Genomic DNA, 22,078 nt, shown 5'->3' on the forward strand with positions numbered 1-22,078 from the left:
GCTAGAGTTTTCTGAGAGACGGAAGCCTCAACTGAGAAAATGCTTCTCTAATACAAAGCTGTGGAAGAGCCTGTGGAGCATCCTCCTAATTAGTGACTGATGGGGAGGGTCCTGCCCGCCGTGGGCGGGGCCACCTCTGGGCTGGTGGTCCTGGGTTCTATAAGAATACAGGCTGAGCAAGCCATGGGGAGCAAGTCAGTAAGCAGCACCCCTCCATGGCCTCTGCAGCGGCTCCAGCCTCCAGGTTCCTGCCCTGCTTGAGTTCCTGTCCTGACTTCCTTTGCTGATGAACAGTGATGTCGAAGTGTGAGCCAAATAACAATCCCTTTCCTCCTCAACTTGTTTTGTGGGGTTTCGTCATAGCAGTCATAATCCCGACTGAGACACAAAGCCAAGCTCTCAACATTCCAGCCTTAGCTGGCACACCCTGGGCCCCTTTTAACCATCCATGCCCACCCCTGTCATCTTTATTACTTTTAAAATTATGCTAAAATATACGTGAGATCTACCACCCAAACCATTTTCAACTGACACCACAATAGAATCCGTTGTATGCTTATGTGTGTCGGGTCCAAGGGAGACTCCGTTTCCCCAAATCCTAGGGATTAGACAAAAGCCAGTGTTTCCTCGGGAACTTGTGGAGCTGGTCCCCTTCCACCAAAAGGAGCCATTTCCCTGGTCACTGGCTGAAGGGATGAATGACGACTGTAGTGCATGTTACCACAGCGGGGGGGGGGGGGCACGTTGGCCTCTGAGCTCCTGTACTAGCACACGTACCTGTCACACATTTCACAGCCCCTACCGTGTCCCCAGCTCCCAGTCACTCATGTTCTTCATAACCCTGCCATTTTGGCTCCACTCTCTCTTCTGCCCACTCTCTTTCTCTCCCTCTCAACCCCCCCACCTTGGGCTCCCTTGCTCTGTGCCTGCTTCTCGCTGGCCGTGCCCAGTCCACTGGCCATATCCAATCTATTACTTTCTCTGCTTTGCACTCTTCTCGCTGTCCCTGGCCACTCTCTCCCTTGTCTCTACAATAAAGACCTTCTCCTTAACCATACCAGCATCCGTGGCCCTGCTACCATAATTCAGTGTCCCCAGAGGCTGCGACGCCCATATCCTGCCCTCCGCCCACCCCTCCATCCCCCATCCCCAAAGGCTGCTCAGGTTTGGCTGCAGCTCTGACATCTAGGTTTGTCCCCAACATCCCGCGGTGGCGTCATCGGTACCTCTGGCACTGGGTGGCTCTGGGCACCTCTTCCACACGATGTGCACGTCTTGTAGGCGCTGCCCACTGGGGTCGAAGCTGGGACGCTGCAGTCTGTCGTCTAGAGTCCGCGCCACCTCAAACGACGGGACAGGGTCTGCAAGGAGACAGGGAGAGAGAGGGGTAGGAGGATGTGGGGGAGGCTGGGGCTAAGACACCCTTCCACAGAAAGCTGGGGGCACAGTCTGTAGGAGCCACTTGGAGTCACTCTGATGGCTGCAGAAAGCAGACAACTTTTTCTTTCTTTTTAAACTTAAAGATTAATTTTTTTTAAAACTGTGTGTGTGTGCGCACATGAGTATAGGTGTCTTCAGAGGCCAAAGGTGTCAGAACCTCTGGAGTTGGGGTTCTAGGTGGTTGTGAGCCATCTTCTGAGGGCGCTGGAAAGCTAACAAGGGTCCTCTGCAAGGGCAGTGCATGCCGAGCCGCCTGTGGTGGTTTGAATGGGAATGACCCACCTAGGCTCATATGGTTGGATGCTTGGTTCTCAGTTGGTGGAAATGTTTGGGAAGGATTAGGGGATGTGGCCTTGTTGAGGAGTTGTGCCAACAGGGGTAGGCTTTAAGGTTTCTAAAGCCCATGCTAGGCTCAATCGTCCTTGTTTGTCTATCTGTCTGTCCGTCCATCCGTCTGTCCGTCCGTCTGTCTGTCTGTCCGTCCGTCTATCCATCCATCGTTTTGAGACAGGTCCTCTCTATGTAGAACTGGAACTTACTTTGTAGTCTAGTCTGGCCTTGAATTCAGAGATCTTCCTGCTCCTGCCTCCCAAGTGCTGGGATTAAAGGTATGTGCCACTATGTCCAGACGCCAGCCCCAGTCTTTTTTTTTTTTTTTTTCGAGACAGGGTTTCTCTGTATAGCCCCGGCTGTCCTGGAACTCACTTGTAGACCAGGCTGGCCTCGAACTCAGAAATCTACCTGCCTCAGCCTCCCGAGTGCTGGGATTAAAGGCGTGCGCCACCACGCCCGGCTGCCAGCCCCAGTCTTATGCTCTGTCTGCTGCACATGGATGAAGATGTTAAGCTCTCAAGAACAGAACCCGTGCATCCTTCATAAGTCTACTGTGGTCAGCCTCGTCCGTCTGTAAGTCCATCTCCTTATCCCTTAGTGGACAGATGGCCGAAAAGGATGCTGGGATCACACCCATCCCTGCCTCCCTCTTCTTAGGCTGAAGCCTGACAAAGCTGAGTCTGATACAGTTTTGCAGAAAGGCTTGGGCCGTGCCTGCATGGGGGCACCTTCGGGTCTGGCTGGAACAAGGTGGCTCCTGTGTTGTTCTTCTGTCTCCCGTTAGCTTGGGTGGCGGGGAGGCTGGACCAGTACGGAGGTGAGCAGGTGTGTGGGACTTGGCAATGGCTCTCCTCTGTCAGCACCCCCACCCCCGACGCCTGTCATTAGGCCGGGCCTGCTCAGCAGGGTGTGCCATTATGCCTCCCCGGGCTGGTGTAATTATACATTGACATAATTAACCCAGCAAGCGCATTAGGCAGGCCAGCTAAAAATTCATCTCTAATTATTTGTTGTGTGCGTGCTAACAGGCCCATCTGCACTGCCTTTGTACAACACGAACAAATTAATTTACAAGTCTAGATTTTTTAATAAGTTCAAGGAATTGCTTTCTATTGTGGCCTGGTTTTTTGTTGTTGTTGTTTTTTTTTTTTTTTTTTTTTGAGGAAGGAAGAAAAAGAGGCACCGGGTGTTTGCAAGGGTCAGGGAAGTTAGATAAACATGGGGGGAGCACAAGCCGAGGAAGCCATAGGAGTGGGGACCTTTCCAGCTTGTGGGCTCAGGGGCCCTGAAGGCCAGGCCAAAGGACCATACCAGGGCGGGAAAAGGTTCTTGTTACCTGCTGTTCACAAAGGCCAAGGACAGCCCTCTGCCCTCCTCCAGAGGCTCCCGGCTGGATTGTGTGTCAGCCAGAGGTGAAAGGAATGTGGGCAGGTCTTCCTTCTCAGGAGACATTAATGGGGAGAGTTAAAAACAAGACACTGAGCTGGGCTTGGTTGGCGAGGCTGCTCAGCTCAGTTACTCTAGAGGCTGGGTGGGGCATGAGGATTGCAAGTTCAAGGCCCGCCTGGGCCACTTGGTAAATGAAAGGCTAGCGTTATGGCTCAGTTGGTCTAGTGCTTGCCTTGTGTGCATGGAGCCTAAGGGCTTCAACCCGGGTTTCCCATAAACCGGGAGTGCCGACAACGACACATGTTCAAGGCCAGCCTGGGCTATATAAGACCTCAGCTAAGGAAAAAAGGCTGGGGATGTGGCAGGCATGAAGCTCTGGGTTTGATCCTTAGCACAACCTACATAAATGAATAAGAGACAGGGAGAGAGAGGTGCATGACTCAGGGTGGGAACAGGCTCCCCCTTTCTCATGTGGTCTGCACAGTTACTCCTCAGAGTCCGGAGGGCAGGAGTTAAAGAGGTGAGCAAGGCCAGGTGCAGGCCGTCGTGGCCACCTCAAGAGCCCAGTGCTCATTGAAGCTCAGGAGCACTGGGGGCCAGTCAGCCTAGAGCAATGTTCTGTGAAGTCTGGGGACAGAGGGTGACCCCCCCCCCCACATGCTGTTGCCATCACTTCCTGGGAGAAATGGCCTGTGACTCTCACTGCTGTGACAGGAGGTGAGTAACGATGTATCTCTTTTCCACAGATGGAATAACTGTGGCACCGTGACGGTACCTCCCCAGAGTGAAGAATGGGGCAGGGACCTATCCTAGCCCAAGGTAGATTTCCAGGGCAGGACCCTGAGCCAGACACTCTGAGAAAGGCTAATTGATTGATTGACTGATTGATTGAGGCAGGGTCTCTCTGCATTGCTTTGGGCTGTCCTGGAACTCACTCTGTAGACCAGGCTGACCTTAAACTCAGAGATCTGCCTGCCTCTGCCTCCCAAGTGCTGGGACTAAACGTGTGGTACTGTCAAAACTGGCTGAGGGGTGGGGTGGGTCATTAAATTCCTCACGCCTTCATTCCACAGTTCAAGGCTACCCTAGAGGAAATGCAGAGGGGCCAGGGTAGGAAGTTCAAGGACCAATCCTGACTTTGACATTGGCTAGGAAGGTAGCTTAGGGAGCCTTGGGCCTCAGTGGCATCTGACTTCCAGGACTGTGGGGTGCAAGCTTGTTACAGCAGCAGCCACGAACTCAGCTGTTGCTCCCAAACTAAGTGCCAGGCATGGCTCCTCCTCATGCCAGGCACTGCGGTGCTGAGGACGGTTTGGGCTGTAGGAACGGTGGCAGAGAGGAGAACCCTGCAGCTGCCACTCAGATGGGACAGAGGAGGCAAGGGAGAGATAAGGCCATGTCAGAGAGAATGGGCTCCTGTATAGGCTGGGCAGGCAAGACCTGTCTTGGGGGTGACAGTAGAGCAGAGCCACCAGCATGGTGACAAAGGAGAATGTTCTAGTCAACAGGACATGTCTGGAGAAACAGCCCAGGGCAGGGTGAGGAAGGGAGGCCACTCATCGCCCCATTCCTGCCCAACCCCCCCTCCCCACACTACCCACTAGAATTGCTGTCCCAGTAACAAGGCATCACTGGATTCTCATGTCCACAGGCCCCAGTTACTGGTGAGGGCGCGGGGCTCAGAGAGGCCACCAGCCCCCAGGCAAGGCCCCTCGACTCCTCTCAGCCTGGGACGCCAGGCCAGGGATACAGTAAGTGACAGACGGGATTGCTTGCCTCTCCCAGCAGCCCTGGGGACACAGCAGCTTTTTGGTCTGAGATTTCTCAAATCCAAATCTTGGGTTTGGGAGCCCCCTAGCCCAAAGTATAGGAATGAAGGAGCTTGTGGACAAACAAAACTGCTTGGACCTCTAAAGAGAGGGACCACAGGCTGAGGTGGCCACAGGTGAGGAAGGGGACAGGGTGGCTCAGGGCCACAGCTCGCCTTTGATTGATGGGTGGCTAATCCTGGGGTAGGGGCACCCTTGGAAATAACAGGGAAGGCCTGGCATGGTCACCTGGTCACCTGCTGGTGCTCAGGGTGGGAGGCAGGAGCTGGAGAGACAGGGAGAGAACCGTGGTATTCCCCTCCCTCTGCGTCCACCCGAAGTGGCACACTGAGGATTTTTTGGGACGCCATAGCCAGAAGGCTGGCCACGAGGCTCCTTAGGAACAAATATGCAGAAGTATGCGCACGTTCCCCCAAGCTTGAGCCCAAGCAGCAGCCTGCTCCCATCTGGGCTTGGGCGGAGGCCGTGTGGGTGGCACAGACACTGACTTCGATCCAGAGTCCTAACTTTTCCTTAGCAGATGGGCACACACCCTTTCCTCTAGGACAGCCAGGAGCCTGCTGGCTCCTTCTCCCCACAACGGCCGGCTGGCTGTGCTGGCTGGCTCAGAGGCCGCAGAGGCGACTGGCATGAGGGTCTCCCTCTCTGGCACTGATGGGGACAGCAGCAGCCACTGTTAGCTGAGCAGCTACTACGGGCCAGGCTCTTGAGCGCTTGAGGCTCTGTCTCACTCAAGGTGGGAGGGGAGGAGCTGAGCGGTGCAGAAGAGACAGCAGCCCAGAGAGGGAGAGTCAGTTTCCAGGGCACAAAACGTGTGTTGTAATGCATACACGGCTGTGTGTGTGTGTGGGGGGGGGCGTGGAACCTCTTGGGGTGGAAGGAAGAGGTCTGTCTTGCTCAGCACCATGCCCCTGTAGTAGAAGAGAGGCCAACAATCAGCAGCAAGTGCTGAATATTTGTCGAATGAGAGGCACAGGGGGAGGAGTGTGTGCCAGGCAGCCGGCTGGGTGTTCTCCGCTGTGTGTCCCACGGGCCTCGGGAGGGGCAGGCAAGGAGGAAGCGGTAAGACAAGATGGCAGAGAGGGGCCTGGCCCATCCCGGTGCCCAGAGCTGCCCTTCCTCTGCCCCTTCCCCACACATTTGCAGCTCTTTGCTTCCCTCAGCTCTGAGGGTTCACACCCGGGAGAGATGCCGGCACTCCCCATCTCCCAGGCCAGTGCTCCTAAAGGGCTGGCTGTGACACCCCGCCTTTCCACAGCACAAATCTCCGATGGCCATTTTCCCAAAGTCCTGTGATTTTTCAAATGAATTCTGCAGCGAGGGTGGACACTGGGAACCACAGTGTATGAGAGAGAGAGAGAGAGAGAGAGAGAGAGAGAGAGTGAGAGAGAGAGAGAGTGTGTGTGTGTGTGTGTGTGTGTGTGTGTGTTGGGGGCCTTTGTCAGTGAGCTTGTGCCTGTGAGGAGCTGGCATGATGCCTGTCACACAGACAACACCTAGAAATGTCCGGACAAGATGGCAACTGGACCTTCTGTCTGAGCTCAAGTGAAGTAGTTCTCTGTGTTCTTATGACTCCTTAGGAACACAAGGGAGGGAAGGAAGGAGAGAAGGAGAGAGGAGGAAGAGGAGGAGGAGGGGGGAGGAGGAGGAGGGGGAGGAAGAGGAAGAGGAGGAGGAGGAGGAGGAGGAGGGGAGGAGGAAGAGGAGGAGGGGGAGGAGGAGGAAGAGGAAGAGGAGGAAGAAGAGGAAGAGGAGGAGGAAGAGGAGGAGGGGGAGGAGGAGGAAGAGGAGGAGGAAGAGGAGGAAGAGGAAGAGGAAGAAGAGGAAGAGGAGGAGGAGGTGTAAGTAGGGGCAGCAGGGGCCATCACTGTTCCCAGTTACACTAAAATCTCTCCCCACGGAGGCGAAGGAGGCTTGCTCACTAGATGGCGCTAACATTCGTCATTTGGGACAAAACCCTAACCCAGTGATTTTGCCTCCTGCTCTCATCAAAAATACATTCCACAGGGCTTAGATTTAAACATTTAAAAGAAGATAGCAAGAATACTAAAAAAAAGAACCCAATTCTAAACTTCAGGTGAGAATGTGCTTAAAAATAGGACACAGAAAGAAAGATTTGGTAAGATTCTCTACTTTCTAGAAATCGTTGCTTGAATGTCGTTTACTAGGTACGATGTATAAGAGAGGCTATGAACAAAGTGAAGAAGCAAAGGTCCGTTTAACAGAGAAGATGCCAAACATGTCTACCGGTACCAATGCCCCTGTCCCTAATATACAAAGAGCATCGACAAATCAATAATAATTCAGTCCTGCTATAAATGGAGACGGCGCAAATAGTCGGTCAAACAGCACCCTGGGTAAAGAGTAAAGAAGAGCTGGGCAGACCAACCAGGGGCAACAACCTCATTTGTTCTGATCACAGGGTCTGGGATCAAGACAAGGCTGCAGTGTACCTCCCTTCCCACATTTTTCTCTCTCATCCAAGGAACCCTGCCTGTATCGCAGCACTGAGCCCTCGGCACATGGGCAGTGTGGGGAGGAGCTCAGGATGCCCAGGAACACCCACAGAAAAGAAAGAATCACACCGAGGCTGCTGTGTCTGGAGTCTCACAGGGAGGACCCATAGGCATGCCTGGGAAGGTGTGGCCACACGGGGGCTCAGACGCCACTCCACAGAAGTCAACACAGGACAAGATAAGGCAACCCACGGAGGGCAGCTCTCTGTCTTTCTGCTTTCCTGTCCTCTGAGCAGAGGGTGTACAAAGCAAAAGCTACTCTCTTTCTCCTTTTGTTCTTTTAGGCTGAGAAGACGCATTAAAAAAACAAAAACAAAAACAAAAAACCGAAACCTGGCCAGGCAGCTCCTTCCGGCCCAGACTCAGCAACACCCACCCAGCTCCCCAAGTGCTAGACAGGTAACAACCCTGTGAGATCCACAACAGATGCTTGCATCCCTTGGACTCCGACGTCCACAGGCTATGGGATGTTCCCTAAACGCCCTCGCGCACAGAGCATCAAACCCTCACACCAGTCCACCAGTCTTTTCTAAAGACCCAGAGAGCAGAGAGGGCGAGGATCCGGGCTCAGGTCACTGAGGACAGAGGAAACTTCTCCCTCTGCCTTCAGTCTCATCCCGGAAGATACCATGGAGCAAGAGGCACCTGCAGGGAGTTTTAGAGTCCCCAACAAAATCCAAGAAGCCATCTGGGCCACTCACCTGCCTTGTAGCGGACTCAGCTGAGTGTCCTCGTGTCCCCTTCGGCCTCTCTGACTGACTCACACTCTCACTTTCTCTCTCTCTCTCTCTCCTTTTGTGCCCCTTTTCTTTTTCCTGTGTTCTAGTCACCAGGTCCCCGAGTTCTCCTGCTGAGGCCGGGCCGGGTCCCCCCCACGACTTGGCTCGTGTGCAGTGAAGACATCGGCTGTCAACACGGCACGCCGAAGCCAAGGGGTTTAAATCAAGTCTTCTCTCACAACAATGACATTAATTACGCTTTTAACACATTTTACTGGGGTTTTTTTTTTTTTCTTCTTCTCACTTCGTGCCACATCTGTGCGAACAATATCCAAAAGATTTACGGTTTTCTTCCGTAATTACAGATACACGGACTGCGCACTTATCAAAATAGTTGCTGAGCAATCAGGCTGCGTCTCGCTGCCTGCCAAGGACTCGTGCTGGCAGGAGCCACTCATTCAGACGGAAATGTTGAATCAGGATTTGGGGGGGGGGGGACTGCGACAAATAATTTGCCTGTCAAGACATAGACCAAAGGAGAGTCAGTGCATCCCGGCTGCATAGGAGTGTGTGTGTGTGTATGTATGTGCGTGTGTGCGTGTATGTACACACACACACACACACACACACACACACACACACATACATACACTCACTCGCGCTCCGAGTCCCCCAAAACCTCCCCATCTGACATTTGCTTCTCGTGTCTGCGGATAACATTTAATGAGCACAAAAATAAGTCTTCCTGATTCCCCGAAGAAATCATTAAAACACTGTGTTATTCTTAAATGTCTCGAAAATGAATTAGAGCCCCTAAAGGGGCCGTTTGTGTGGCTGGCCTCCATCCGTTAAGGCTCCTTGTTTTCTAGCTCCGTGACAGCTGGGATGTGGCATTCCTGTCTCTCTTCCCTCCCTCCCCTCTCCCTCCTTCACAGGAGGAGACCTGGGAAGTCACAGCCATGGAAGTCAGCACTGGGCTCTCCAGGCTCCTTGTGACCTATGAGTACCCAGGCTTTGGAGACAGACAGTGTGTAAAGCAATGAGTGGTTTCCAGAAGGTTCCATGCCCGTCTCTGGAGTTCACATGCCTCTCGGCCGGGCTTATAAGAGAGTTCAAACAGCCTTGGGCCAGGCAGTGGTGGCGCATGCCTTTAACCCCAGCACTTGGGAGGCAGAGGCAGGCGGATGGATTTCTGAGTTCGAGGCCAGCCTGGTCTACAGAGTGAGTTTCAGGATAGCCAGGGATACACAGAGTAACTCAGTTTCGAACACTGCCCCCACCCCCCCCCCAAAAAAAAAAAAAAAAAAAAACAGCCTGGGGTCCAGAAAGATGAGGGTCCCATGGTGGCTTCAAGAAATGAAGTATTGTTTCTTCTGTGCGTGTGTGCAAGTGTGTGTGTGTGTGTCCATGCATGTGTGCATGCCTGGGTGTCCATGCATGTGTGATGCCTGAGTGTATATGCATGTGTGCATGCCTGGGTGTCCATGCATGTGTGCATGCCTGGGTGTATATGCATGTGTGCATGCCTGGGTGTATATGCATGTGTGTGCTCTGTGGAGGTCGTTAGTCCTCATGAGGCGCCTACTGCTTTTGTCTTTTGAGACAGGTCTCCTGTCCAGGAGCTCCTTTCCTCTCCTCTGGCAATCAGCCTGGCTCTGCCTCCCCGGGGTCACAAGTATCCCCCGCCACACTCAGCACTTTACAGGGTGCTTGGGGTGGAACCCAGGCAAGCATTTTACCCACGGAGCCACCTTCCCAGCTGAGACAGAGTCTCACTGTGTAGCCCAGGCTAGCCTCAGCTGGGATCACAGGTGTGAGCTACCACACACAACTTGAAGTCTCATGTGTGACCTGAGTCTGGATACCCCAAGCACTGGAATGGCTGCCTGGGACTAAGCATGGCAGGTTGACGGAGTGGTGGCCTTGTGACCCCAGACACCTGCTGTGTGAGGGGTGGGCATGGGCCAAAGAAAGGGAAAGCAAGCGGCAGGGGCTGTATATTTTCAGGCAAACATTCTCGAAAGGGTCACACTGTCGTGACTCACACCCAGAGCCCTGACCCAGAGACAGCTGACTCCCAACAGTGGAAGGCTGCCGTGTGCACCTGAGGTGATGCTCGCCTCACTGGTGGCCTCCTTTTTTTTTTGGTTTTTCGAGACAGGGTTTTTCTGTATAGCCCTGGCTGTCCTGGAACTCACTTTGTAGACCAGGCTGGCCTCGAACTCAGAAATCCGCCTGCCTCTGCCTCCCGAGTGCTGGGATTAAAGGCGTGCACCACCATGCCTGGCACTGGTGGCCTCTTGCTGAAAGGACAATCTGGTGGCATTCAGCTCACCTACAGAGCACGACTGCCCTGCCTCCCTGGAGTTCTAGAATCTTCTCTCCCCACAGGAAACCCTGTACTCTGACTCTGGCCCCTGCAGTCTCTCACGGTTGATCCAGATGCCTGTTCTAGCTAGATGCTTCCTTCGAACAGAGTCACGTGCTGCCATGGTGACATGGGCTCTGCGTTCCTTCTCATGGCTGACTCATGGTCCAGTGTGGATGGAACATGCTTTGGACATCTGTTTATCTGACAACAGATGTGTGCACATGTATGCACTTGCATGTGTGTATGTGTGCATGTGTGTTGGTGTATGCAAGTGTGCATGCATGTTTATGCATGTATGTGTATGCATGCATGTATGTCTGTGTATGTGTACATGCATGTGTATATGTGTGCACATCTGTGTATGCATATGTGAATGCATGTATATATGTGTGGATGTGTGTCTGTGTATGCATGCATGTGTGCATGTGTGTCTCTGTTCATGCATGTGTACATATATGTCTGTGTATGCATGTGTGCATGCATGTGCATATGTGTGGATGTGTATCTGTGTATGTGTGTGGGTGTGGGTGTATATGTACGTGTGTGCGTGCATGTGTGGTGTTCAGCTCTAACCATGGTAAGCAGGCTAAGGGGCTGACTCCTGCTGTGTTCACACTGAGGGGAACTACCCCCGGTATGGTATTTGTTCTTTGGGGCCAGGCTTCCCTCAATACTGAGATTCCAAGTTTGGCTGTAGGAAAGATGACACTATCTTTCTATTGCCCCCTGCTGGAAGAGTCAGCTGTGGCCCTGGAAGGGGTCCCCGGGGCAAAATGGCAAGATATCAGAGTTGCCTTCCCATCTACCAGGCAGAAAGCTGGATAATGAAGCCGGAGCCGACAGGTAACTTCAGAGCAGGTTGGTCAAGTCACACACACACACACACACACACACACACACACACACACACACGCACTCCCTCCACCCCATCCTCAGCTTCCAGAGGGCCTGGCCTCCCCTGGGTTCAGGCCTGTCCCCAGACTCCAGCACCACGAAGCCACCGTGGCACCCGTGGCACCCACTCGGGACGCTGCTCCTCCATGGTAATGACTCAATGACGGAGCCCGAGAGCCTCTTACCTGGTGCTTCAATCAATTGCTTATAAACACTCAGGAACGCCACCTCTGCCTCCCGACTTCTCTTACTGAGAGCCACCACCTTTGGAAAGAAGAGAAAAGTGTCACGTGGAGCCGTGGCCCTGGACCTGCAAGGAGACCGGTATCATTTTGGGCAACGGTTTTGGGTAGGGGGTGTGGGGGCGGAAGCACTGAAGATGGTTACAAGTTGAGCACCCCTCCACACACACATTGAGAAATCTGAGCTCAGAGCCCAGCTGTGCTGTTCCCGCCTGTGTGACCTTGCCCCCTCTCCGCCTGTTTCCTTAGCAGTAAAATGGTGGCGGTGTGGTGTGGGATGGCTAAATCATAACAGGATCCACTTCCTAACCCCCTTAAGAGATCTAAACACAGAAAGGTAAACAGTAGGTTATTAACAATATTGGCTGTGCATCTCTACTGGAGCGCAGTGCTGTTGAGTTCACTGGGAGGAAGTGGGGCATGTTTGCCCAGTACTGTGAAACTGTCAGTTCTTAGAAGACACTGACGGCTCCAGCCAACATCAGAGTAATCGACTTTATGGGAGCCTTCCTGGTATACTGACAGTGCTCGATAAATGCTTCCTGGCCGACACTGAGTCTTTGTGGAAGATGGGCGTCACCTGCACCACGTGGCCCAGTGACTCCCGGGGGTCCTGGCCGCAGCAGGACTTCTAGGCTCAGGACCCTCTTATTCCCCAGTTCAGGCAGTGAAAGCCAGTTGCCTTGATCTCAGCTCTTGCTGGCTGGTTGTGATGCAGAGTCCTGGGCCTTCCGTGTCTGAGGCTAGCCCCTGGCAGGCACCGACGCCAGCCGCTTATCTTCAGGGTCCTGTCTGTCTGGGCCACATGCTGCCAGTGCGATATGAATCCCTCCTGGAACCAACTTCCTGTGCGGACTGTTAGTTTTCTCTGTGTGCGGGTGTTTCCCATAACTCTCAGTGATGAGCTCTAAGAGACAGGGGGACAGATCTACGGCCAAAGTCTTCCTTAAACACAACCCTCAGAGCTCTTTCTGGCACAAAGTCAGTGCCCAATGTAATTTTTTTTTTTTTTCTGAGTGGGGCAGGATAGGAGCTTACATAGTCCAGACTGGCTTCAAAATCACTTTGTAACTGAGGGAAACCTTGAACACCTGACCTTTCTGCTGCACCTCAAATGCTGAGGTCACAAGCGTGTGTCCCCTTGTTTAGTTTATGCGGTGCTAGGGATTGAACCCAGGGCTTCATGCATGCTAAGCGGACACTCTGGCAACTGAGCCCCACTCCCAGCCCTTCAAGGCCATTTCCAGAATCAACAAATGGAGTGCGTCGCACCAACTCTATGCCCAGCCACGATGGCATCTGGCGATCTTTTGCTTTCCAATGGCAGAGGCCATTTGAGGCAAACCTGTCCAGAATGGTAGACGCCAGGGGTTTAAAACGCAATTCTGGCATGGTTAGCTGTTTGTAAAGGGAAGAAGTTAACAACACAACTCCAGGCTGGAGAGATGGCTCAGCGGTTAAGAGCAATGACTGCTCTTCCAGAGGTCCTGAGTTCAATTCCCAGCAACCACATGGTGGCTCACAACCATCTGTAATAGGATCTGATGCCCTCTTCTGGTGTGTCTGAAGACAGCGATGTGCTCACAATAAATAAACAAATAAATAAAGAAAAATAACACAACTCCTTCAAAGGGGTCCTAGAGTATCCAGTGTTTTAGCTCCTGGTATGCCCGGGGCTTCATGGATATGTTTATCCCCAAGGGTGACCAATTTCTTCCTTGGCTGTCATCTCTGAGTGAACATCTCAATGGTGTTTGTCACTCTGGTGGGTTTTGTTTTTTTTTTTAAACAACCTAAGAGAAAACCTGCCTTGCACAGAGAAAAACATACAACACACCAAAAAAAAAAAAAAACAAAAAAAAACAAAAAAAAAACCAAACCCACATTCAACGTAGAGGTTCACACTCTGAAAATGGCTGCCATGCTGCCCAATATGGCTGCCAAAGCCACGCGTGGCTCCTGACCACTTGAACCAAGGGGAATCCAAATCAAAGTATGTAATGAGCGTAAAATACACACAGAGTTTCTAAGACTTAGCATAAAAAAAATAAAAATAATTAAAAAAAAAAAGACAGCATAGCTCACTGCCATTAAAAAACAAACAAACAACAGAGCTACACTCTGAAGTGAAGATGTGTCGTCGCTTTTTACCATTTAACAATGTGGTTATGGGAAAGTGTCAGGTTCTGTCTGTGATCCTTAGGTTTCTATCTGACAGAGGGGGTCCGCAGAGGCCTTTCGGAATAAGGAGTTATTTAGAGAAGTGGAGAGAATTTCGAGGTCAGTGTGGAACGAGGACTTAAAAGGCCACGGAGAACAGCAGTGTTCATTTCAGTGTTCTGAGAACAGACCCTGGTCTCTGCGACCTACCAGGGGGATGATTTTTTTATTATTCATTCAACCGACGTTTCCCAAGAGTCCCTGTCATATGCCCAGTCCTGAGGATTAAGAATAGCCATAAACCAGTGGGAACATGAAACTCAAGGCGACTCCCCCCACCCCCCATGTTTTGTTATAAGCACTAAATGTTTGGAAGAAAAAGCACAAAGCACTGGTGGGGGCGGGGCTGGCGGGGGCAGGGTGGACATGGGCGAAAGTCGACCACTTCGGTGAGGGCACTTGGTGAATTCCCTTCTTTCGCTGAGAAGGAAGGTGTGCCAAGGAAGGAAAAGGGCAGGCAGCACAGGAAAGTGGGGTCACCCAATCAGGTGGATTTGCCATCCCTAGGAGATGGACCATTCTAAGCAAACAGGAACAGGAGCCACAGCAGGGTAGCGGGACTTGGATGCGTTGGGGGGCAGCGAATTTGGGAGTGTCCCCAAGAGGACGGCAATGCCAATAACATGCAGAGGCAGACCACACATTCCGTGTTTGTGAACATCTGTCTTCAAAGACATGTCACCAAAGCAAGTCACCTCTGCCATTGTCTGCGTGGGCGGCCAAATTGGGACCCTTTGTCCCTAGGAAGGCAAGAGCCCCAGGCAAGGAGGTGGTCATTGTGACCCCTTCTGGATACCGCTGTCTCCCCAGGGTCCTGCAGCTTCCTGAGGCTAGAGGCTGCTGCCTGACTATCTTGTAGCTAATGGTCATAAGAAGCAACAATGTTGCTCCATTCTGAGCTGGAGAATACATAAAAATGCCAGACCCTCTGGTTCTCATCGTCCACACTGAGGGTGGTCTTGACTGGGGTTTGCAGAAAGGGCGGTGAGAACGCTCTTATAACTCATAAAAGCGGGAGAGGGGACGAGGGCTGACCGAGTCCTTTGCAGCTACCCTAGCGTCACCCGTGGCACCCCCTGCTCTCCTGTCAAGGCGCCCACCAGTTTGTAGTGGTGCCTTTATTTCTATGACCGGCTTTGTATAATGCCCCTGAGAGCTGAGCTGTTCAATACGCTCACTATTCACATGCCATGGGCCCCTCAATGGTGGCCATTCCATGGCCGGTGGGATGGTTCAGTGGCTAGAGATCTTGCCATAGAGCCTGCTGTCCTGAGTCTGATATCCTGCGCCCACCTAGTAGAAGGAAAGAATTGGCTTCTGCTGGGTGTCCCTTGATCTCTCCATGTACTCCGTGGAACAGGTGTGTCTCCCTCACATATAAATACATACACATCAAAAAAAAAAAAATACCGTGGTCATTCAACACTTGGATGAGTGGTAAGAAAAAGGGAGTTTCTGACTTGTAGCACAGAAAAGGAAATGAAAAAAAATCCCCAATAATCATTTTATATCTACCGCTTGTTGACAGGACATTGCTGAGGACAGATTAGGTGAAATCAAAGTTATTATTAAAATGAAATCCATCGGTTTCTTCTTATTTTTAAAAATGTGATATACCTTCTAGAAAAATCCAAACAACTTCATGGCTGGCTTGTGCTCTCTCTCCCCCCCCTCCAACCCCCCATCCTGCTAGAGTGCCAATCCAATCCAGAAGGGGTTGGCAGACTACAGGCTGTAGGCCAAATCCTGCCCTTCATTTGTTCCTGTAAATAAAGTTTTGGTTTTTTTTTTTTTTCGAGACAGGGTTTNTCTGTNTAGCCCTGGCTGTCCTGGAACTCACTCTGTAGACCAGGCTGGCCTCAAACTCAGAAATCTGCCTGCCTCTGCCTCCTGAGTGCTGGGATTAAAGGCATGTGCCACCACGCCCAGCTGTAAATAAAGTTTTATTAACACACAGCCAAGGCCATTCTTTCATGCCCTATCTGCCCAAGCACTGGCCACACCCATATGGCTCTACCTGGTCACAAAGAAGGGTGAGGAGTAAAAAGTGTCCAGACTGTGCTTGTGACAGCAGCCGTCTGGAGGCCACATGGGTGACACGGAGTCAGTGGTGGCCAGCCTCATGCCCCACAGAACCTCACCATTAGAAACAGCAATAGCTTGGTGATCCTGACAGCGAGGCAGCAGTTAAATCAGGAGAAAGAGAGACCTGTTGCCACACGATGGTCTCTCTGGCTCTTGCCTGCTGGGGTTTAAAGCTGGGTAAATTTGGGCTCCTCCAGTCTTTGCCTCCATGCCTGGATTTTTACATGCGTGCTAGGAATTTCAACTCCCCATGCTTGTACAGAAATTAGCACTCTCTAACCACTGAGCCATCCTCCCAGGCCCTCAATGCCTACCCTGCCTCGGGTGCATCAATTCTAATCACCCGGGGGGAAGACGGTGCTGTGCACTCCTCTGCATGTGTGCCCCTTCTGCCATGTGTTTCTGTCACCAGGCCTGATGCAAAGGCTGAGGGGGACGCCCATCCGCTGGGCGCAGGCGGAACCACCGGAAATTTTTATTACCGTATTTGTTCTTAGCCCCAGGTTAAAAGTAAAGTAGAGGGCCCCTTGTAGAGGGCCCCGTTTTCAGATATTAGTGCTAAGAACACTTTTTCAAGCGACACAGTGTGGCCCCTAATTTGCTTGTGCCAGGCTCTGGGGACTTAGCAAGGTCGACCCCACCCCTCCCCTGCCAGGCTACGGCTGCTATTAGCTATGGCGTAATTACCAATTACTCCAATCGGAAACTCCTGTCCTTCTAATCAAACAGCCCAAGCTAAACTTCTCATCAGAGTCTCAGTGCTCCTTGCCCCCCCCATTTCTGCCCCCTCCCAATTCTGGGGTAGGAAAAAAAAAGAAACCCAAAACAGCCAACCCTGGCCTCCATATATATATTTAAATTGCCTGTCACTCAAAACAAAGCAGAACTGCTCATTTGTAATGCGCCAGCCACCTGAACGCTGCCGGTTTCCCTCCAAGCCTCCGCGCACTGGAGCGCAAAGATCATTTTTCTATTGTTAAAATTGTATAAGCCGGGGCTTTTTTTAGCAGCGAAATACATGATTTCGCTTCTCGGCTGAGGGCTGCCAGCACGAAAGGGACGGGAGGGCCTCCTTTAGTAGCTTACAAATAAATTTTGCTTTGAGGGTAGAAAAAGGGAAAGAAGGAAGAAAGAAGGAAGGAAGGAAGGAAAGAGAGAAAGAGAAGGAAAAAAAAAAAAAACAAAAAACTGGCTCTGGGCTGGGAGAAGCCAGGAATTCCTTAGGACTGTGTCTGGAGGTGGAACGGCTTCTGGCTTTGTGAAGGTGTGGCCGAGGATGGACTGAGCCCTGTCCAGGGTACTGAGAAAACCTGTGGTCCTGTCTGAGTGTCCTTTAGCTGGGTGAAGGTGACTCTACTGACTGGGACATGGCCTGCTGGCCTTGCCACCGGAACAGTTAAAGTGGCCATTCGGAGTGTGACTTTGTTTCTGTACCCATAGTGCACCTTACATAACATTACCCCAGGAGGGTGAATTCACTGATAGCTGTCAGGACCAGAGGTTGGTTCCCGAGTGGTCCAGAGAGCCCAAGACAGTGGCTGCAAGCCACACAGGAGGGTCAAGGTGGTAGGAGACTACAGATGCAGAACTGGTTATGTGGCAGGGAACAGGAGCTGGAATTTGTGTGGCCTCCTAGCAACCTAAGTGGGTGATGGCGGCTTCCGTGTTGGATGTGCCAGTTGGCTTCCACTGTCTGTCCTTCAGAAGATTGAGGTAGGTTTTCCTGGTGTCATGGACTTATGCAAACCCACAGTGCCACACAGCGCCACACAGTGCAGGCACTACACTCATCAATGTGGCTGCAGCAGGCCACATAAAGCTTACTGCCGGGGCCATGGGGATGCGTGGAGACTTTGAAGCCCTGGTTCCAATTGTCTTTCAACCTCAAACTACTCTGAAAGAAAAAAAAAAAAAAAAAAAAAAAAGAACCTGGAAGACCACGTCTCAAGATTTTACCATACATCTGAAGTTTTGCTAAGGCCTCGTCGTCACATGAACCTCCTCAACCTGGACCAAAGTCCTGGGAGGTCACTGTCATATTCCCCATGTTAACAACAGTGAGAGCCAGGATTCAGAGAGGCGGAGCAAGCTGTGAAAAAAAATACACAGCAAGTAGCAGAAGGGGGACTTGAACCGGGGTCCCGGAGCCCATGCTGTTGCCGTACATCAAGACTTTTAGTTATCGTCTGTATCTTCCCAAGGCCAGGCCCTGCCCCGTGGATGCCGCACGTGTGTGGTCGTGGGTCACGTGGCACCTGACAGTCGGGAAAGGCTGTGAAGGGTGGGCTGGAGCCTCCCTGCGAGCCTATTTTCTTGGATATGCCAGTGTTTAAAAAATATTGGAGCTGTCAGAACCCGTCAAGCCAGACACTCCGGATTTGCACATTTGACTGTGGTATGTAAATGACACCCCAGAAAGGACTGGAATATGTAAATATGTGCATCTACAGGGATCCAGGATTTTAAAACCAAAAGAGTGCCAAACTGCCAGCTTCTCCAGGGAGTCGGAGGATCTGGCCACCCGGGGCCCACGCTTCCATCGACAGCAGCCACCTGGAGCCATCTGCTCAGACTGGCCACGATCTGAAGTGTTCCCACCTCACCCGTGTGCACCTGCCCCAGAGCCCTGACGACCTCGGGTCCATATCCCCACATTCTCCTCAAGCTCACTGTTCCTGTATACCCCATGTCCCCAAAGGTGCAGCTAGGTGACCAAGGGCTGGAACCCAGGGACAACTGTCACCTTGTTTCGCTAGGTGCTTCGCACATCCAGCAGGTTGCCTCCCTGAGAAACAGCAAGCCCTCTGTCCTACCTCATCCCTGACCCAGGAGAGCCAGCCCTGTCCACCCATCCCTCTAGGCTCCCAGATAACCCCATGCAAGTCAAGTCCTGGCGAGGTGGAGGAGTGACTGGCTCTGAGGAGAGGGGCCTGGGAGAAGGGTCAGGAGAATACGGGGCATGCATGCAGCTGGTGCCTAATAAAGGCCTAGAGATTTGAGGAAGGGCCCTGTGGGCTTCAGAATCAGCTCTGAGCTACTGAGATCCGAACTCCAGTCTGAAGCAGTGTGTCTCCATGTAGTCGCATACTGTTAGCCATCTCCCCTGTGAGGTGCGGCGGGCGATGGGTGAAGCTCCTTAAAGTGAGGTAGAGCTGTGGAGCCTGGCCAGCCCCCGTGAATGCCAGGGGATGGACAGCTGGGGGGAATCAGTGACTTGTCTCTGATCTGCCTGCACCTCCGTTTCCCCATTAGAGCACAGAGCCACCAAGCCCCCATGGGCGTGTCTGACACTAGCAGTTAAAAGCCAGGCCTTATTTGCTGTTTTTCCTCTTCCGGTGCTGGGAGCGCAACCCAGAGCCTCCCTGCCCATGTTAGGCAAGTGTCCCACTCCAGAGGCCTGTCGCTGTTAAGCGTGAGGGAACACTGGCTAAGGCTTAGACAGCGCTTAGAATTTCTGGCCAAAGGACTACAAGGGTGAAGTCAGAGGTCGGCATCTGAGAGGTGGAAGTTGCCAGAACCTGGAGACGAGGGTGAGGGCACAGAGTCAGCGATGGTCAGAACCCTTGGCCTGCCCTGATCCTTCAGCTGTCCCCTCCAGGACTCATGTCCACGCTAGCTTAGTGACCTCACCTTCTCTCGGCTACACGCACAATGGCCCAGCCCTGGGAAGCTGGCAATGGGGGGGGGGCACTCCAGGTAGTGCTTCTTCCTCTGGAAGCCACTGTGGTGCATTTTCCAAAATGCCAGCCTGGAAGAACAAAGCTAAAGGGACATGTGTGCCCTTTAAGGAATGGTGGCCACGCAAATGTCATCAAAGTGCCGTCCGTCCCAGGCTTTTAAATATAGCGGTGGCCTTTGGGAAGCCTCTTCTGAGTGGCTGAGGAAGTCCTGAGGGAACCTTAGCGGGATGGGGCACAGAGGAGGTGCCCGGCTCTAGCCAGAGTAAATCCTTTTAAGTGCTTTGGCCTGCAGCCGCTGAGCCCGGCCCAGATCCTGCAAAACTGGTGGCAACCATGTGCGCACGAGGCTGGATTCTAATAAAGCTTTATTTATAAGGGCAGGCAGTGATCTTGGAATTCAGCCCAGAGTCTGTCCCCTGCCTCCATCTAGAAGGTTCTCAGTCGCTTCGGTCCCATAACGTTTATATGCTGTTATGCCTTAGGGCAGCCACTGGACTGTCCGGCTGTCGACAGTCTTGGTTGGGTGCGATGGGGCACACCGATAACCTCAGGACTTAGGAAGTGGAGGCAGGAGGATCAGGAGTTCATGCTAGCCTGGGTTACCCAAAACCCCATATCAAATGGAAGGAACAAAAGAATAGCCCTATATCTGGTTTGGAATGATGGGGTGAGGAATGGGCAGAGGGTGCCCCAGTAGCGAGTGAACCTCAAAACCCAGCAGGCCACAAGGCCATCGATCCGCAAACCTGGGGATCAGCACTCTGAACAGCGTCTGGCTTGTAGGAGAAGCCCAATAAATATTTGCCTAAATGATGAATGATGATGCCTGAGCCCAGCTAGAGAAGGAAGCACATGGAGGAAAGACATGGTCTCCTTTCTGCTGCCCCAAGAGCAGGATGTCCCCACCTGGTAGCCTGATGGGACAACTTCAGACACGGAAGTCCTTTCTTCCCACTTTGAGGAGTACGGTACTGACAGCGACTACCAATACAAATGCAGTACAAGGCCGAGTCCAATGTGCCAGTGACATGTCAGAGCAACAGAGGGAGTGTCTCGGGGTTAGCCAGAGATGGGAACTTGGCTTAGAGAAGTCGGGGGACAGGGCAGATGTTGGGGAGGTTCTGTCTAGTCTCCAGTGGCATATCATTTGGAAATGAACTCGGGGGTCAATGGTATGGGGCGCCTTGGTGTGTGGGCCTTTCAAAGAGGCCTTGTGTGTGCATGTGTGTGAGTCCAGCTTACACAGGCCAGAAGAACGTGTCAGATCTCCTGGAGCTGGAGTTATAGGCAGCTGTGAGCTGCCTGATGTCGAAGCCAGGATCTGAACCCCGGTCCTTTGCAAGAGCTCAGCTGAGCCATCTCTCCAGCCTCAGGCTGGCCTGAACTCCATTAATCCTCTGGTTTAGCCTCTCGTGTGCTGGCGCTCACTCCTGTCAGGCCACCAGGGTGGCTGCCTCCAACCACCTCTCTGTATTCAAGTGTTTCTGTGGGGGCCGGAGGATATCCACTCCCTGTCATAGCAATTCAGCCCCGGAGACGGACTGTGCCTGTCACTCTCTGCTGACAGTGTCCCCTTGGTTTCCTGCAGGGAGCTAACAGGCACAGCAAGGCTGGAAGGAGGAGCGAGGAGCGTTGTGGGAAAGATGGAGTTCATCAAGGATACTCAGGAACTTCTATGCCAGGCAGACATAATCAATGCGAGGCCGAGGGCCAGGCCCGGCTCTGCAGGTTTCCTCCCTCCCTTTGGTAAGCTGGATTGCCATGTTTGTGCTGAGTTTGACTTCTATTCTGTAGCTGATTGGATCAGGGCTGATGGACCGGGCAGGCTTCATGCTGAGCCATGGGCATCCGTTACCTGGGGGGGGTGGAAGGGGATGGGGTCTGAACTCAGACCTGGACGACTGATGCGTCCCAGTTGAGGCAAACCTGGTCCATCCAGAAGCACCTGGAAGCGGAGGAAGTTGGCCTGGAAACGGGCAGAGGATGACCTTGTCTTGTCCCAGGTGGGAAGATGCCTGTTTTGGTTCCGGGTTCGAAGCCCAGCTACACCAGCAGCTTGTAGGCCCGGTGCCGGGATCACCTCGACCCACCTTCATCTGTAAAACGGGCAGCCACCAAGGACCAACCACCAAGACACCAAACAGCAATGGGTGCGTCTAGCAAATGCTGGGTACCCTGTAAACGTGACGGCTGCTGTCAGCTGGGTCTCGCTGCACATGTTCGCCCGATCTCTGTTTCCTGTGCCGAGACTGGACTCTGGCTGTGTCTGATACCTCCCTCCATCCCCAGGCTTTCCGAGCAGATACGGGGCTGGTACATCTCCCATCCACTGAGGCCAGGGTTGGAACCCGGGTGGAAGC

At 52.6% G+C, this 22,078-nt stretch overlaps 1 protein-coding gene across 7 annotated transcripts in view; it reads right to left on the reverse strand.

Annotated features, from left to right (window-relative positions):
• Positions 1–22,078, reverse strand: part of Cux2 (cut like homeobox 2) — a 194,098-nt gene that overhangs the window by 29,480 nt on the left and 142,540 nt on the right. For all 7 annotated transcript variants that reach the window (XM_029533666.1, XM_029533668.1, XM_029533667.1 and 4 more), the window contains 2 exons: positions 11,677–11,755; positions 1,227–1,361 (listed from right to left, as the gene is read on the reverse strand). In XM_029533666.1, coding sequence (XP_029389526.1) covers positions 1,227–1,361; positions 11,677–11,755 — 214 coding nt within the window. The remainder of the gene's footprint in view (positions 1–1,226; positions 1,362–11,676; positions 11,756–22,078) is intronic.

This window comes from Mus pahari, chromosome 23 (assembly GCF_900095145.1).
Source record: "Mus pahari chromosome 23, PAHARI_EIJ_v1.1, whole genome shotgun sequence".
Taxonomy (NCBI): domain Eukaryota; kingdom Metazoa; phylum Chordata; class Mammalia; order Rodentia; family Muridae; genus Mus; species Mus pahari.